The sequence below is a fragment of the Sarcophilus harrisii genome, chromosome 1, assembly GCF_902635505.1.
Source record: "Sarcophilus harrisii chromosome 1, mSarHar1.11, whole genome shotgun sequence".
Lineage (NCBI taxonomy): Eukaryota > Metazoa > Chordata > Mammalia > Dasyuromorphia > Dasyuridae > Sarcophilus > Sarcophilus harrisii.
In genome coordinates, this window is record NC_045426.1 from 64,344,980 (window position 1) to 64,360,899 (window position 15,920).

A 15,920-nucleotide genomic window follows, 5' to 3' on the forward strand; every position below is an offset into this window, starting at 1 on the left:
TTTGCTATAAAATCGGGGCATTGTTCTAGATGGTCTCAGAGACCACATTCATCTTTCATTCTATGATTCTAAAAACCAAACCCCCACCTTAAAACTCAAACCCAGCCAGAATGCTATTTGGCCAATTGACAGTTGTTTCCAGAGAACTGACTGGGTGTTTATATTATTAGTTCTCCTAATTTGTTTTCATTAATGGAATCAGTTTTATCTATGTAAATATTGAAATAAGACTTTTCATTACTAACACACAGCAGGGATAGTCACTGAGTCATTTTTCAAGAACTAGAAACCACAAAAAAGTTTCATCCCATTCTACACCCTCCCCCTACCAAAGTGTTGTTAATTATAGCAGTTTTACCTTAACGAGTGTTCTCTATTTCTTGAAAAATTAAAGATGAAAAGTAGAACTCAGTCAATCAAAAATATTTATTAAGCATCTATTTTTTGCCAGGAATTATGCTAAGTACACTGAAGATAGATAAAAAACAAACAAAAAAGAGTTCCTGCCTTCTAAGAACTTACATTTTATCAGAAGAAATAATATATACAAATTATATGCACTTACATATAATGTATATATATATGCAGATATTTTAGTTATTATTTAGTAATTTTTCAGTCACGTCTGACTCTTCATGACATCATTTCTGGTTTTCTTGGCAAAGATACTGGAGTGGTTTGCCATTTCCTTCTCTGGATCATTTTACAGATAAGGAAATTGAGGCAGGTAGTGTGAAGTGACTTACCCAGGTTCACACAGCTAGTTAAGTGTCTGAGTCGGATTTAACCTCAGAAAGGTGAGTCCTTAACTCAAATTTGGAGCTCTATCCACTGTACCATTTAAGTACCATATACAAATACACAAATCAGGAAGGAAATGCAATGAAAGAAAGGATTTTTTGCCATTTGGCAAGGAGCAGGGGTCTATTGTCGGGTTCTCTCAGCACCCCAAACTTATGAACATCAGATAGAATTTATCTACTAGAGTTTTGTCTTTATCATTCTCCCTAGCCTACTAGGGATGCCCAAGCCACAGTTCAAGATTGAATTTCAAAAAGAGTAAGTAGATCATATCACTAGTTTCATTGTTTCTTCATGTAGTCTATGATAGACACTCTTTATCCACTTGGTTTTTCCTGTGTGGATGGTTAGGTCAAACCTTTTTGAGTAACTGTGGACCTCCTTTTAAGGGGCTTTGTATTGTTCTGTAACTTAATGGGAACAGAATCATATCATCCACAAAAAGCTTCTGGAGCCTCTCACCACTTGTAAGCAATCCCACTTTAAATTTGGACCTGTTCACATCCGAGTAAATCCGAGACTTTTACTGAGCACTTGATTCTCTATTTTATGACTTTTCTGACACTATCAGAGATTAGTGAAACAAAGTTGTCTCTATTATATGCTTCAAGGAATCTTGTATCATTCCTATATCTTGCATCTTTTTTTGTAGGTGAGCCTTTGAAGTGGTGATTTTTTCCTACCATATTAGATGCTTTTTTATAGCATATATAATGTATATAGAATATATAAAGGATATAGAAACTATATTTTACATAGAAATACATAGAAACTTCACTGCTTTTCTATGATAGTCTTATTTGACACTGGAGCTCAAGATGCCTTAAAGATCACAGAATTATAGATTTATAACTGGCAGAAACCTATTATGTAAGAGTTCAGTTCTTTCAATTTACTGGCATGGGAACTAAGGCCCAATAGGGTCTGAGAAAGCCAAACCACACATTGCTGGGCCTAGATGTGGTCTTCAGAGTCCCAAGATGATGTTCTATCCATTATAATCTTACAACCTCCCAGGCTTGTCCTTTTCAGACTTCCTTATACCTTTTTATGTTTCTTTGTTGTCATTGTCCTATTATATCCATATACCTTTCATTGTGTGGACAGTGTTTTCTTAAACAGAAAATGACATTTAGTATTTGCCAGTTAATACGTGAATTGATGTTATTATCAGCCCTCTTTGTTCACAGTAGACAAACTCAAGAGTATTGTGCAAAGTATGTTTCCTTGTATAAATAAAGCCTTTTCCCTATCCCTCCCCCTTCTTCCAGCTATATTTTTTATTTTAAAAAAGAATTGGCATCTATCTAGATTGCCATCATTTAGTCACAAAAAAATCTGGAATCTACATTTCCCCCTCCCTTACTGTTAAATTTGGGTTCCACTCTGTTGCACTGCATGCAAATCTGAAAGAGGAAAAGTAGAACAGCTGCCTTCAGGGTCCACGTCTTTTCCTTTTTTAAAAAAGCAAAACCTGATCTCAAGAAGGACAAAAGTTTGGGAGCTAAGGAAGGAGAGAAGCTGCTTTTTTAAAGAAATGTTTTTTGGGAGGGAAGGGTCTGAAAGTAGAACCCACTGACATTGTTCTGGTTTTCGACCTTATTTCTGATAGCCATAAAGTCTGGAGCTTCTTGTAATGGGTTGTACTATTCCCAGAGTGAAGTGGGGCAGCGTTATATTAAGCCTTTTCTTTGTTGCTGTTACCTTCCCTGACCTTAATCATTGATGGCTTACATTTGCAGTCAGTCCATTCCCTTCAAACAAGTGAACCTCGCTTTGAGCGTACTTCTGCCCCGCTGTCCTGAAAGAGACCTGAGTATGGTAAAGGTGGCTTTGGGAGGAGTGTACCCTCTCAGCACCTCGTCCAGACTGGAACGTTGTATTTCCAAAAAAGATTTCAAAGGTGTTTATTTACAGGTGTTGGTGAATCCAGTACCATTGAAGCTCTCTCCCTCTCCCCCTCCCTCTGTCCTTCTCTCTCTTTTCTTTTTCCTTTCTCTCTCTCTCTCTCTCTCTCTCTCTCTCTCTCTCTGTCTCTGTGTGTCTCTCTCTTTCTTTCTCTCTCTCTGTCTCTCAGTCTCTCTCCCTTCCTCCCTCCCTCCGTCCTTCCTTCCCTCCATTCCTCCTCCCCCCCTTCTCTGTCTCTCTCTCTCTCTCTCTCTCTTTCTCTCTCTCTCTCTCTCTCTCTCTCTCTCTCTCTCTCTCTCTCTCTCTCTCTCTCTGTAATGGACAGACAGAGGGACAGAGGTGAGAGCAAAAGCCAGCAGGTTTCAGGTTCCCTAAGCAATTTTCCTGTTTGCCAGTCAGGAAACCAGCTGTGCCCCATGCGACCATGGCAACAGCTCACGGTTCGGTCTTCAGGTGTGTGATGACATATTCAACCCTACTATTGTAAGACGATCTAATTACATCAGAGGCAGTGTTAGCCCATCGGTCACACTCAGTGGTGTTTTTTATTTAATCAGTTGCATTTAAAGGCAAATAGACTCAGAAAGGCGTTTTACCCTTTGTTCCCGGCCTCGGTGCCCATTCCAAGATAGCTGCCAGTTTTTGTTTGAGATAATGAGTGATCCCCAATGGCTTCTTTTATTTTTCTCCTCTGCAGATGCCGTTCCTATGAAGATTGCTGCGGGTCAAGATGCTGTGTGCGGGCGCTGTCCATACAGAGGCTCTGGTATTTTTGGTAGGTCACCTTTTACTACAGAGAGGGGTTTACCTGTTAAAGAGAAAACATGGTCATGAATCAAGAGTCAAGATTGCAGTTAAGAAGACCTGAGTTCAGATCTTACCCCCTACACCACCAGTCAGATCTTGAACAAGTCATTTAAATTCTTTGAGCCTCTTTCTCATGTGCAAAATGGAGGGGTTCAAGTAGATGACCCCTAAACTGACCTAAATCTGTGATCCTCATTTATCTGGCCACTGTTTCCCAGTATGACTGGTTGCCAAGTGAGGATGAAGGCAGAGTCCCATTAAACTCACCTGCCTTCTCCCTCAGGTATTGTGTTATGGACAGTATTTTGTATAGGAAATCAAATTTTCAAATGGTTACTTTGATGTTGATATCAACCAGTCATGAATGGTTTTTGGTACCTAGAGAACCACATTGGAAACTCGATTCTATTCCCACATCCTTCAGCTCTTCTCTTTAACTTAATTCAGTAGTTAAATTTCAAAGATATAGGTGCTGCTTACTGTTCCTGTTTCATGATTTTTAATAGTCTTGATGAGTTGCTGTGGCCTGAAAAAAAAAGAATGATCACCTACCTTGACAGTAAGGTGCTTTCAAAGTCTTAGCTGGGCCTTGGACCTCAAATATAATCAATTCCCAGACCCCCTTACTCAAAGCCTTCCTAGCTTGATAGAATCAGCTGGATGTCCATTTCCAGAGCTAAGACAAAAGCTATCAAGGGACTCTTGAAGTGCCTGAAAATGAGAAACTGCTTCATATTCTGCTCTTGACTAATTTCTTAAGTAGGACTACTGCTAAATAGCCTAAGTGGCAAGAAGAATTAGTATTCAACAAATTAAAACAATACTAATTTTCTCATCTTGAGTTTCAGGTCACCTGGAAATCTTTTTTTACACTGAATTAATTCAATTTAACAAATATTTATTGAGTGCCTATTATGTACAAGACTGTGTAAGCACTGATGCAGATACTGAAATGAGAAAGGCTGAATGCCTGCATTCAAATAGTTTCCAATAATTTCTAGTTTCCTTAATCTTATCTGTATTGCTTGTGAAGTTTTTGCATTTTATTTTTTTTGTATTTCAAAAATAATCATTTATTTTTTCTTCCTCCCACTTCCCCACCAAAAAAATTGACAAAAAAGTCCTGTAACAGATATGCATGGCATATGCACAGTCAAGCAAAGCTAATTCCCACTTCAGCCATGTCCAAAAATGTGTCTCATTCTGCATCCTGAGTCTGTCACCTCTTGCTTGATGTTATCTTTAGGACAGTGGTGCTGGCAACTCCCCACGTGTATGGCTCTGTCACTCAGGAACCAACAATGGCACGCTTTGAGCCATTGCACGCTTTGAGGGGGAGAAGATACAATTATAGTTTGGAGGAAGGAAGAAGCTGCCTCCTTATGGGATGTCCAATTAAGCAACAGAGCTCGATTTGAATTAGGTGTTTTCAAGATCCAACAGTCATGACTATAGGTAGAAGATTCCCTCCAAGAACTTATTTGATTTTGTGAGCCATAGCAGACAAAATAATGGGGTTAAGGGGGTGATTGTTTCTTTCCCATATGCTGGGGATACTTGGACATATCTGAGAAAGGGGGAAATAAAAGAAACTTTCTCTCACTCAGAAAACATCTGTCAAGCACCTACAAAGACATTATGCTAGGCGCTGGAAATATAAAAATGAAAAATAATATTATCTTTGCCTTCATGGCATTTGCAATAGTAGTGGATCGGTACATAGATAAATATTATATGAGGCAGAATATAATAATAGCAAAGGAGACATTCAGACAAAGTTCTCCAGGAAAATTTGAGAAGGAAAATTACTTTCAGCAGGAGTTGAGATAGGGGGATGAATAAAGGGGATATAATGAGAATTTATGGAGGATAACAATAAGAATTGAACCTTGAAGTAAGAGAAGAATTTCAGTAGGTAGAGACAAGAGGAGGTGGGGGGGTGCTACATTCTAGCCACAAGAAATGTACAGCTTAATTTGGTTTCTTTCTTATTTTTTTCCCTTTTGATCTGATTTTTCTTGTGCAGCAAGATAATTGTATAAACATGTATACATATATTGGATTTAACATATATTTTAACATGTTTAACATAGATTAGTTGCCATCTAGAGAAGGTGATGGGGGAAAGGGGGGAAATTTGGAACACAAGATTTTGCAAGGGTCAGTGTTGAAAAATTATCCATGCATATGTTTTGAAAATAAAAAGCTTTAACAAAAAAGAGAGAAATGGATAGCTTTTACCCATAAGTGAAAAAAAATTATTAAGTGCTTAGTACTCATCAGACACTATGAAAAGCTCTAGGGATATAGAGATGGTCCCTATCCTCAGGGAGCTTACATTCAAATAGGGGACAACAATAGCCATTGTGGCTGCAGAAAGTTATTCTGGAGAATCTCAAGAATGGCTAGTGAAAACATAGCACAATTGATTGTCAATCCATTTCCTAGTTTGGGCGTGTTGATATGATTACTTTTCTTGCAGTTGAAGGAGACAAAACTGGGGGAAAGAATATTTGTGAGATGACATGGCATAAAGATACCCGGACCAGCATGTTGGGGTTTGGGATAAACCAGAGATGGAGAACTCTTAATAATCATGGGCTCAGGGCCCCAGGGTGGGAGATGGAGCACTGGATAAAGGACGAATTGAGGCACCATAACATGAAGTTGAAACTTAAGATGGAGAGAAGCAGGAGACTGGAAGATATGATTAAGAAATAGTGACCCACTTTGCCTAAAACATACTGGGAATAGATCAGAACTGAATTGGTTGAGAGTCATCTGCATAGAGTGACAATTGACAGGTGTGAGATTCCTCAGGAAGGGAACAGATAGTCAAGCCATATTGAGGATGTATTATGTGCAAAAGACTGCACTAAGTACTGGAATATTAAGATAAAAAACAGAGTCCTCGTAGAAACCTAAAATTTAAAAGGACCCTTAAAATGAGCCAGTGAAGGAGATGAAGAAAGAACACTCACCTAAGTAGGAGGAGAAGCAGGAGTGAATGGCACAAGAAATAAAAGATGGCTTGCTTCCATTCCATAGCTCTTTTTTTCTGTGTGTAATTATTTTGCTGTTATAGTTACCATCACTAAAGATAAACCTCACAGACTCTGAGAGCTTCTTTCCCTAGAGACTTAAACACTTACCATTTAATTTGCACAGAATTTCTCCTTCACATAAGGATACCTCGCCCCAATTTGTGTGATTAAGGGAAGCTCCAAAAGATAGACACCCTCCTGTTTATGTCATTACCCAGGTTTTTCTTTTCATTTTAACGTTCTTCTAATCTCCTTTACCAACAACAGATTCTTTTTCCGTAGAGATCAAAAGAAAATTTATTTGAGGCAAAAATCATTTTAGAAACTGCCAGTACCCTGACCTGGAGGGCATCTGCTGTGTCCACTTGCTACCTTGGCTAAATGTATCTCCTTGGTGCTAAAGTGGTCTCCCTGGAAGCCTTTGAAGTGAGAGGAAACCAGCTTCCCCCATAGGATGGGAGAAATTTCAGGCTCTTATTCCTTCTGTAATAGCCCTCTCCTTCCTTGATTCCTGACATATTCCCATGAGAGATGTTTAGAGCACTTTATTCCAGCCAAACACAAATAACCCTTGTAATGATAACATAAAGATTAGCAGTTCTAGTTTGTTACAACTCCACAGAATTAAAGAATATTGGAGCTGGAAGGGATCTTTATGCATAGAGACACTGTAATCCTAACTCTGACTAAGGACAAAGCCAACCTGAGTTTGCACGCTCTAGTCAGTCCATCAAACCAGCAAACATTTATTAAGCATGTGCCAGGTTCTGTGCTAAGTGCTGGGGGTACAAATAGAAGTTAAAAGACAGTTTCTTCCTTCAAGAAACTTATAGTCATAAAAAGGAGCTAAAAAATATCAGGCTGGAAGGGGGATGGAGACAAAGTTACCCAGTAATTCCAGTTCTCAAGCCATGAACCATGAATCAGTCATCTCTGCCATTGTTCTTGGATCGAGTTTTTCCATCTTCTACCTTACATTTCCTCTACAGTGCTGTAACTTTCCAATAGGGGTGGCCATCTGTAACCTCCTTGAAGGAAGAAACAATTTTTGATTTGTATTTTCATCCCTAGTATTGTACCTAGTACAATACTTGGCATAGAATAAAAGCTTAATAAAAACCTTTTCATTTATTCATAGTGAGAACTTCTCTCACAAAAAATTTGTTGAGTAATATAATCACAAGTATCCTTAATTGACAGATGAGGCTCAGAAAGTTTAGGTGATTTGGTTGTAGTCACAGAGATTGTTGGTATTAAAGCCAAGATTCAAACTGAGCTTTTCTGGCTAAAAACTCTTTTTTTCCAATATCCCTAAAGATCCAAGGCTGCTACAACTTTGTTATTCCCCAGTCATGAAAATATCACCTGATTCCTTTTATTTCCAATTCATTATTCCCAAACTCAGCCCCATCATTGTAGACTTTTCCCACACCAATTATATATACTAGATTTACACAGTCCTTGCCTTAAATTGGGCTGAATACTGTTGCTAGTCCAGTCCAGTAACCACAATAACTCCCTTCTGGCTTCAGCTCCTGGACTAGCAGGATTTCCCTCAGCTCCCTTACTGTCCAGGAAGCTCTCTGGTTTCATTTTAAAAAGGTCATCTGTCCTTGATCCAAAACAACAGAATTTTTGAAAACAAAAGGGAAGAGTAACATCGTTGATTAGAAAATTCAATTCACATCCTATGGAAGTATGACCACTTATTGGGAAAGGGAGCAAAGGGCTAGTCTCCCCTGTTTTCTGGTTTGCAGAGTACAATAGATTGATAGAAAAGGCATATGTATTCCTGAATTTCTGGGAAGGTCTCCAAGACAGGACAGTGAAAAGGAGTATCTCACAAACAATCAAAACCATAACTCATAGCACTTCAAAGAACTGTAGCTTCTTATTAAATTCCTTCTGCCTTCCCTCAAATTCTCTTTATCTCTTCCCTCCCATTTTTCATCTTCACATGCTTCTTCCCTTCATCAACTTGTTTTTTTTTTCAAATATATTCTGCTCAGGACCCTCGCCTTCAAGAATAAGTGACCATATCTACTGACAAGCATCTCAGCTCTGTCTCCAGCCTGCTTTAAAAAAAACTGTGCTTTAAAAAAAAATTCAGTTGAGGAAAGCAACAGTGAGCTCTGCTATGAATTTCCTTAGTTCTTTTGATGGATATGACAATGTCTTGTTTCACCTGTTGGAGGATAGGAAAATGTCATCTAAGAAAGGAGAAATTGAAGTAAGCCAAAGTTTATGTCAAGGAAAAATCATAATTGGAGCCCATAGAGTGATAGCTTTAGACCTGAAAGGGACCTTAAGGACCATCTAAACCAACCTTCTTTATTTTATTGATGAGGAAACCAAAGTTTATAGAGGAGGAATTTCCCCAGAATTGCACAGGGAATCACAGCAAGAGACTTGAATCCATGTCCTCCCACCTAAAAATCCAAAATTCCTTCTATGTATTCTTTCTTTAGTCATTACAGTTTCCAGTTGGGATGACTTAGCTCCATGGATGTTGATCAGTAGAACAGATAATGAAATAAAGAAGTTTGGTCAAACAAATTCTACCATTTCTCCTAGCTGGTATTCCAATGTGAACATACAGTTCATATTTTTATAACAGTGTTATAATTTACAAAGCAAGTTTCCGCTGTGAAAGAGAGGATACAAACATCATTAGCCCACTTCACAGAAGATGCAACTGAGAAACTCAGAGCCCTTGCCCACTCACAAGATTAGGGAATGACCAAACTTGACATTGATCTATGACTTTGAGAACAGCACTGGTAGCTCCCACGCTATGGGAACTCAGCTGTCACCCAAGCGGAAATCACTGGCAACTCTCATTATTACTCATATTAAATGCTTCTCAAACTCTCCCAGTGGATCCCATGTGATTATCAGTGAGTCTCCTCCAGAGAGATCGGGCTTTGAGGAAATTGCAGTTCCATTGTGGGATCCCAGCATCTTGTCTGTGGGATTTACATTACAGGTTTGGATAACTGAATATCCTGCGGGCCATCCTCCTGCTTGCTTCAGATCCATCTGTGGCCTATGACTGCCCCACTCCTTGACCAGGGCTGACAGATTTGCAAGGAAAAGTCCTTCTGAGATCTCATGATTTGCATATGATCTCATCAGAACTTTTCCACTAAGAGTTTTTTTTTTCCTTTTTCCTCTTGCTACTTTTTTTTTTTTCACTACTATATCTTTAGGGTAGAGAGCTATTCTAGAGTATGATATGGGTCTTTTGTGAAGACTAATATTACAAAGAAAACTGATGGTAGTGAATTGTGGGGAACAGTGTGTCTGACTCTTGGAAATAATTCACATTGGCCCTTCAGGTCCAATCATCATTTCCATCTTATGTGGAAGAGCAAAAACTGGAAATAAAAATGCTTTAGGTTTCCATTGTGCTTTGACATTTATGAATAACCTAATGAGCTAGGGAATAAAAAATTTCTTAGTCCCCATTTTTCACATGAAGAAGCTGAGGCACAGAGGGCCTCAAAATAATCACTTGTGGTTATGTAGCTAGGAAATGGCAGAATTAAGACAGGAATGTGGTCTTGTGCTTTTTTCCATCGAACTATGATGCACTGATCCAATTCTATCCATGTCATTTGTGTTTTGTTTTGTTTTTCTTTCCTTTGTCCTGATGACCAGAGGCATCATAGGATTAGAATTTATGTCAAAAGCTGGTTTCAAATCCTATCTCAGACACTTATTACCTATATGATCTCAGGCAAATCACTTTTCTTCTCAGTTTACTCATCTATAAAATGAGGGAGTTGGACTATCTGGTTTGATAGCACTTTCCAGCTTTAAGTTTATGATCTCTCCACCCAATACTTGAGATTTTTTGTAACGAATACTAAATCTGAATGTGTTTAAATAGACACAGATGTATGGCTTCAGATCATCAATAACAATCACTTTTCTCAATAAAAAGGGCCTTTTATTTTCTCAATAAAGACGCTGTCCTCTTGGGGTGAGGCAAGATATAGAGAAATTCACGCAGTTATATTGATTGACCTTTGCAACTGGAGAATGGAAAGTTGAGTAGGCAACAAGATTGATTTGTTTTAGAGAATAGCATACCCAAACATGACATGACAAGTGTTTTCTCATATTTTGATTATTTTAAATCTTTAGGCTTACTGACTGACTCATTTGATGTCTTGGTTAGTTTTGTTACACTACTTTTTTTAAGCCTCCTTTATTCTTTAAAAAAAATTTAGGGGACAGTTCTCTGAATAAGGGAAGGGCAGGTAAAAAAAAATATCAAAAATAGTGGGGGGGGTTAATTTTAGGACTGAGGATCAAGGGAATTTATTCCTCATTATTCCTTTAAGTCCAGTCCTTCTCTTACTACTTAAGTTTGTGCTTATATCAGAGCTTTCTGATTAGGCTGGTGACATTGGTCCAGAGACTAAATAAATGAGCAGAGAAGTCTGTCTCAGGATTCCCTGAGCCAGGTAAAACTCATCTCATAATGTTGCCTAGCAACCCTGCTCTAGATCCCAAGGATCAAGAACACCTCGGAACCTGAATGTTGCCCAACACATTTTCTTGGAATAAGATAGTACTACCATTGAGGGTAAAGCACTATGAGTCTGCCAGGATTCTGGATCCCCTATGCCCCTCTTCTTGAAAGGTAGTGTTTCTGGTAGTTTGTGTTGACAGTGACTGTATCCCAAGAGGATTCAGCAATGGAGCAAATATACTTTTTGAGGAATTCTGATTTTCATCTTTCGGGAGCATCCCAGGTCCTGCCTTTCCTGCATCACCTTCCCTCTGACCCAGAACCCAATCCAATTTGCATTTTTGGTCTTACTCTTCCTTCAGGTTTCTTCTGATGATGGGTGTTCTCTTCTGTTGTGGAGCTGGCTTCTTCATTCGCAGGAGGATGTATCCACCGCCACTAGTTGAAGAACCAACGTTTAATGTATCCTACACCAGGCAGCCCGCCAACCCAACAGCAGGTCAGCCATCAGCCATGTTCCTTCTCGCCTTTAAGTGTGTACTTTTTTGTATGGCATCAGTAGGGAATATACAAACACATACATACACACACAAAATAGAAATTCAAGCTTCATCTTTTAAAATTCCCTATCAAGTGCTGGTTGGAAGGTTACTTCATGACATGTAGACAGAACTTACTTTTGATAGTTCACACAAACTTGGTTTAATACTTTTTAAATCCAGGAAAACTGGTTTATTTTCCCTTCTGACCCTGTCAGGAAGTCAGACAAGTAGTACCTACGATGTGCCACACACTGTACTATATTAGTGATACAAAAAAAGGCAAAAGACAGACCCTGCTTTCGAGGAAATGTCAAATTCTGTTTTTTTGCCAAGAAATCCCCAAAGAGTCAGAAAAGACTGAAAATGACTAAACCACAAATTTCCAAGGATCGTACAATCTTATGGGAGAGACTACACAAATAGCTATATATGTACAAGTTATATTCAAGATAAGTGAGATAATAAATAGAGGAAAGGTGTATTAAGGGGATCAGGACGTCTCAAAGGAGGTAAGATTTTGGCTGGCAGTTGAAGAAGGAATTCAGGGGGCAGAGATGAGAAAGGTCAGACATGAGCTTCAGCTATTGAAAATACCCAGTCAGGAGATAGAGTGTTGGGCAAGGAACAGCAATGAAGCCAGTGTTGTTGGAGAAGAGAAAGGTTGATGGCCTCTCCTGAACAACGAAGATGAATTTACATGGGATGCAGAGGATATCTTTACTGGAACTCAATTCATTTACTATTTATGTTTGCAAAACTTCCTGGCAATATGTCAGAAGTATATTATTCTTCCATGGGAACTGTGATTACCATCATGACAGTTTTTTTCTTTTTAGAAATGCTCTTGGATAGAGCAAATACTACAAGTCAAAAGAAATGTTGGGAAATAATATGAATATTCCAGCAAGGATAGATTTATTTCTTCATTCATTTGTTCATCTACATTTAATTCCCAAATATCTTATATGTAACATCTCAAAGTTAAAAGGAAATGTTGGGAAACAATATGGATATTTATCCATTTATTCATTCATTTATTCACATTAATTACTAAATATCTTATACTTCTCAAGATCAAAAGAAAATCTTGGGAAACAACGTGGATATAGCAGCAAGCATGGATTTATTTGTCCATTCATTCGTGCATTCATTCATATTTAATTACCAGATATCTTACATTTAACTTCTCAATGTTCCAAGAAGCTCTGTTAAGACTAAATTACAATTGTCAACCTACATTGATGGAGAGAATTCCCACAATGAGAATTTTTGACACTGACAAATCAGAAATCTAGCCTCTATCCTTTCCCCCATCCAAAAAATAAATCCCACATAAGTTTGTGCAAAAGTTGTCACCAAGAGGAAAACAAAATACGACATTTATTTCAGGGAATCTTAAACTTTTTCTACTTGTGGCTCCTTTTCCTTTTCACCTAAGAAATTTTTACATGACCCTAGGGATATATAAGTAAAATAAAATAGTTTAGAGACCTTTCCATTTACTCCTTAGCCTGACATTTTAAGCCACTTTCCTCCTCACAGACTGATTCTAAAGTAACTTCAAGCTTACTTATTATTCTAATTCTCCAGCCAAAGCAATTTACCCAATTTCCTCCAAATTTGTATTGTAGCTTCTCGCCTCCTGCCTCCTGTCTACTAGCTGTGTGATCTTAGGAAAGCCATTTAACATTCGATTGCCTCAAGTTTCTTAGTTGTAAAGTGGGAACTATAATAGCACTTACCTCACAGGGTTGTTGTTGAGGATCAAATGAGATACTATTTGTAAAACACTTAGCACAGTGCTTGGCACATAGGAGGGGCTACATAAGTACTTACTATCTTTTTCCTTTGTTCAGTCAGTCTCGTTTCCAGAGTGCCCTGCTCCCAAATTCAGCCCTCCTTGTTGACATCCTGCAGATGTGTCAAGGACCCACTCTGTTATTACCTCTTATCCGAAACCTTTCGGGATCTTCCCAGAGGGAAGCATACCTTATATAACTGATCCCATAGCTCATTATATTCCTGAATCTGCATCTCCCCCTACTGGACTAATAATGCCTTCGGGGCAGTGTTTATGGAGTATTTACTGCATCCTTCCTAAGTATAGCTTCAGAATGAACATCCTCCCATCAAGATAAATACTATATCTATGATTTCATGAATATAGGGAGCATTGCACATAATAAAAAATCATGAATTTTGTTGAATAAAGAATGAATTTGCCAGACTTCATCTAGAAAATTGGCTTAATTTTTTTTAAAATGCTCCATATAGGAAGAGGTAAAGAAGTCGATAGATTCGTAGAAACTTAGAATTGGAAGGGTTCCCTCTCTATCATCTCTTTATACATTTCATTGAGTAGAATTGACCACAAGCAGATGTCCAACTTTTGGAGCCTCAGTTTCCTCGTTGCTATATTAGGAAGTTAAACTGATTTCTGTCATCGTGTGAAATGATTAATCCCTAATTATAATTGGGATTCTGTCAAACAGCAAAACCAAAGAATCAGAAGGCTGGGTCTCCTGGAACCATAATATAGAGATGCTTATCACAGTATGTCAGGAAGTTACCTGCATCATCTGAGTTGACTGTGATGAACAAATTTTACAAATTAGAGCTGTGCCCCAAAGTCTGGTGAAATGCATAAAAAACAGAGGAAGGGAGATGAGAGCATCATTCCTCAAAAAGGAATTTTTAGCATGTCCTGGCCAAGGGCCAGTACTTCAAATGGATATCTGTCTGGTTGTCATGCTTGAAATGGAACTGTGCAAATTAGGACAATTCGCCTTAATGTCCAGTGGCTCCTAATCGTCTCTTGGATCAACTTCAGAATGCTGTGTTTGGTATTCATAGCCCTTCATAATCTGGCTTGTACCTGTCTAACTCCCCAACAATTATTCCTCACAATTCTCCAGTCCAATGACACTGGCCTTCTGACTGTTCCAGGAACAAGACAGGCCATCTCTCATCTCTTGACATTCTCTCTGTCTTTGTAATCTCGCAACTTAACACAATGTCTGGCCTATAACAATCATTTAATAAATGCACATTGATTTGATCGATTTATTGATTGATTAGTTACTTTCTGAGGATGAACTAGAAGTCCCAGGTTCAAATTCAGACTCTTAAGATCATTCACTACTTCTGGCTTTGGTTTCTTTACCTGAAAAATATAAAAGCTGGACTAGATACTTAAATATCTGTCCAGCTAGGAAACCTTGGACCACTTAAGAATTTACTTGGTACCCCCATGAGCAAGGCACTGTCCTAGGTACTGAAGAGCACAGAAAGGGAAGTAAGACACATTCCTTCTACTAGAATAGTCATAATACAAGGTAGTGCACAGTGTTGTTTGGTGCAGGAGGGATCCAGAGGGGGAGAGATCTTATCTTGTTTGGTGGAAATGAGAGAGGGCTCTCTGAGGGAGGTAGTATTTGGAACAGACCTTCAAGTATATGAAAGGTTTTGGCTAGGAGAGATGAAGAGGACAGAAGACAAGTATTCTGAGTACATTTTGATGGAATTGCGTATCTAGCTTCTGCTCACCCAGGGGCACAAATACATATTTATTGTCTTCTAGGAACATGTATTATGTATGCACACATGTATATGCACATATATACACATGTGGATTGTGATATCTCTGTGTGTGCACATGTATGTATATGTATACATAAAGATGTGTGTATATATACATATATATGTGTGTGGGTGTGTGTGTATCCACACACACACACACACATTATCCCCAAGCAATTCCCAGTGCTGGGATACGTGCCAGGATTCCAACACGGGCTTGGTCCCATACTCATGAGCTTCCCTTAGACGTACATGGAGTTCATGCCCTCCATGGATATGCCCTCATCTCCATTGGCACATTCTGAAGGAAGCTTTTCCTGGTTCCCCCGGCTGCTAATGCTTCCCTTCCCCCCCTCACTGCCCAGGTTAGATTATATTGTCTTTGTATGTATCTGTCTATACCTAGATAATATAGATATATATTATATAATATATATATATTGTCTAATATATAATGCATGATTATCATACATAATATATGCAGTATATTATATATATATATATACATATATATATATATATACTGTTTCTCTGTTAAACTGTAAGCTTCTTGAAGGCAAAAATGGTTTAACTTTTGTTTTTGTACCCTTAGTGCCTAGCACTGGTAGGGTCTTAATAAATGCTTGTTGGTTGATGGAGCCAACTGTAACTTCAGGTCTCATGAGATTGCACCTTTATACCCCCAAAAGGATAACATTCTGATAGGCTGACTCAGTTTCCAAGACTGTCCAAGCTGCAGAAATTCTTTCATTCCTCTTT

At 38.4% G+C, this 15,920-nt stretch overlaps 1 protein-coding gene across 3 annotated transcripts in view; it reads left to right on the forward strand.

Annotated features, from left to right (window-relative positions):
- Positions 1–15,920, forward strand: part of VOPP1 (VOPP1 WW domain binding protein) — a 175,301-nt gene that overhangs the window by 136,961 nt on the left and 22,420 nt on the right. For 2 of the 3 annotated variants that reach the window (XM_012543712.2, XM_012543714.2), the window contains exons 3-4: positions 3,407–3,484; positions 11,403–11,539. In XM_012543712.2, coding sequence (XP_012399166.2) covers positions 3,407–3,484; positions 11,403–11,539 — 215 coding nt within the window. Of the gene's footprint in view, positions 1–3,406; positions 3,485–11,079; positions 11,212–11,402; positions 11,540–15,920 lie in introns of those variants that run through there. The other variant, XM_031957055.1, reaches the window with a different exon arrangement.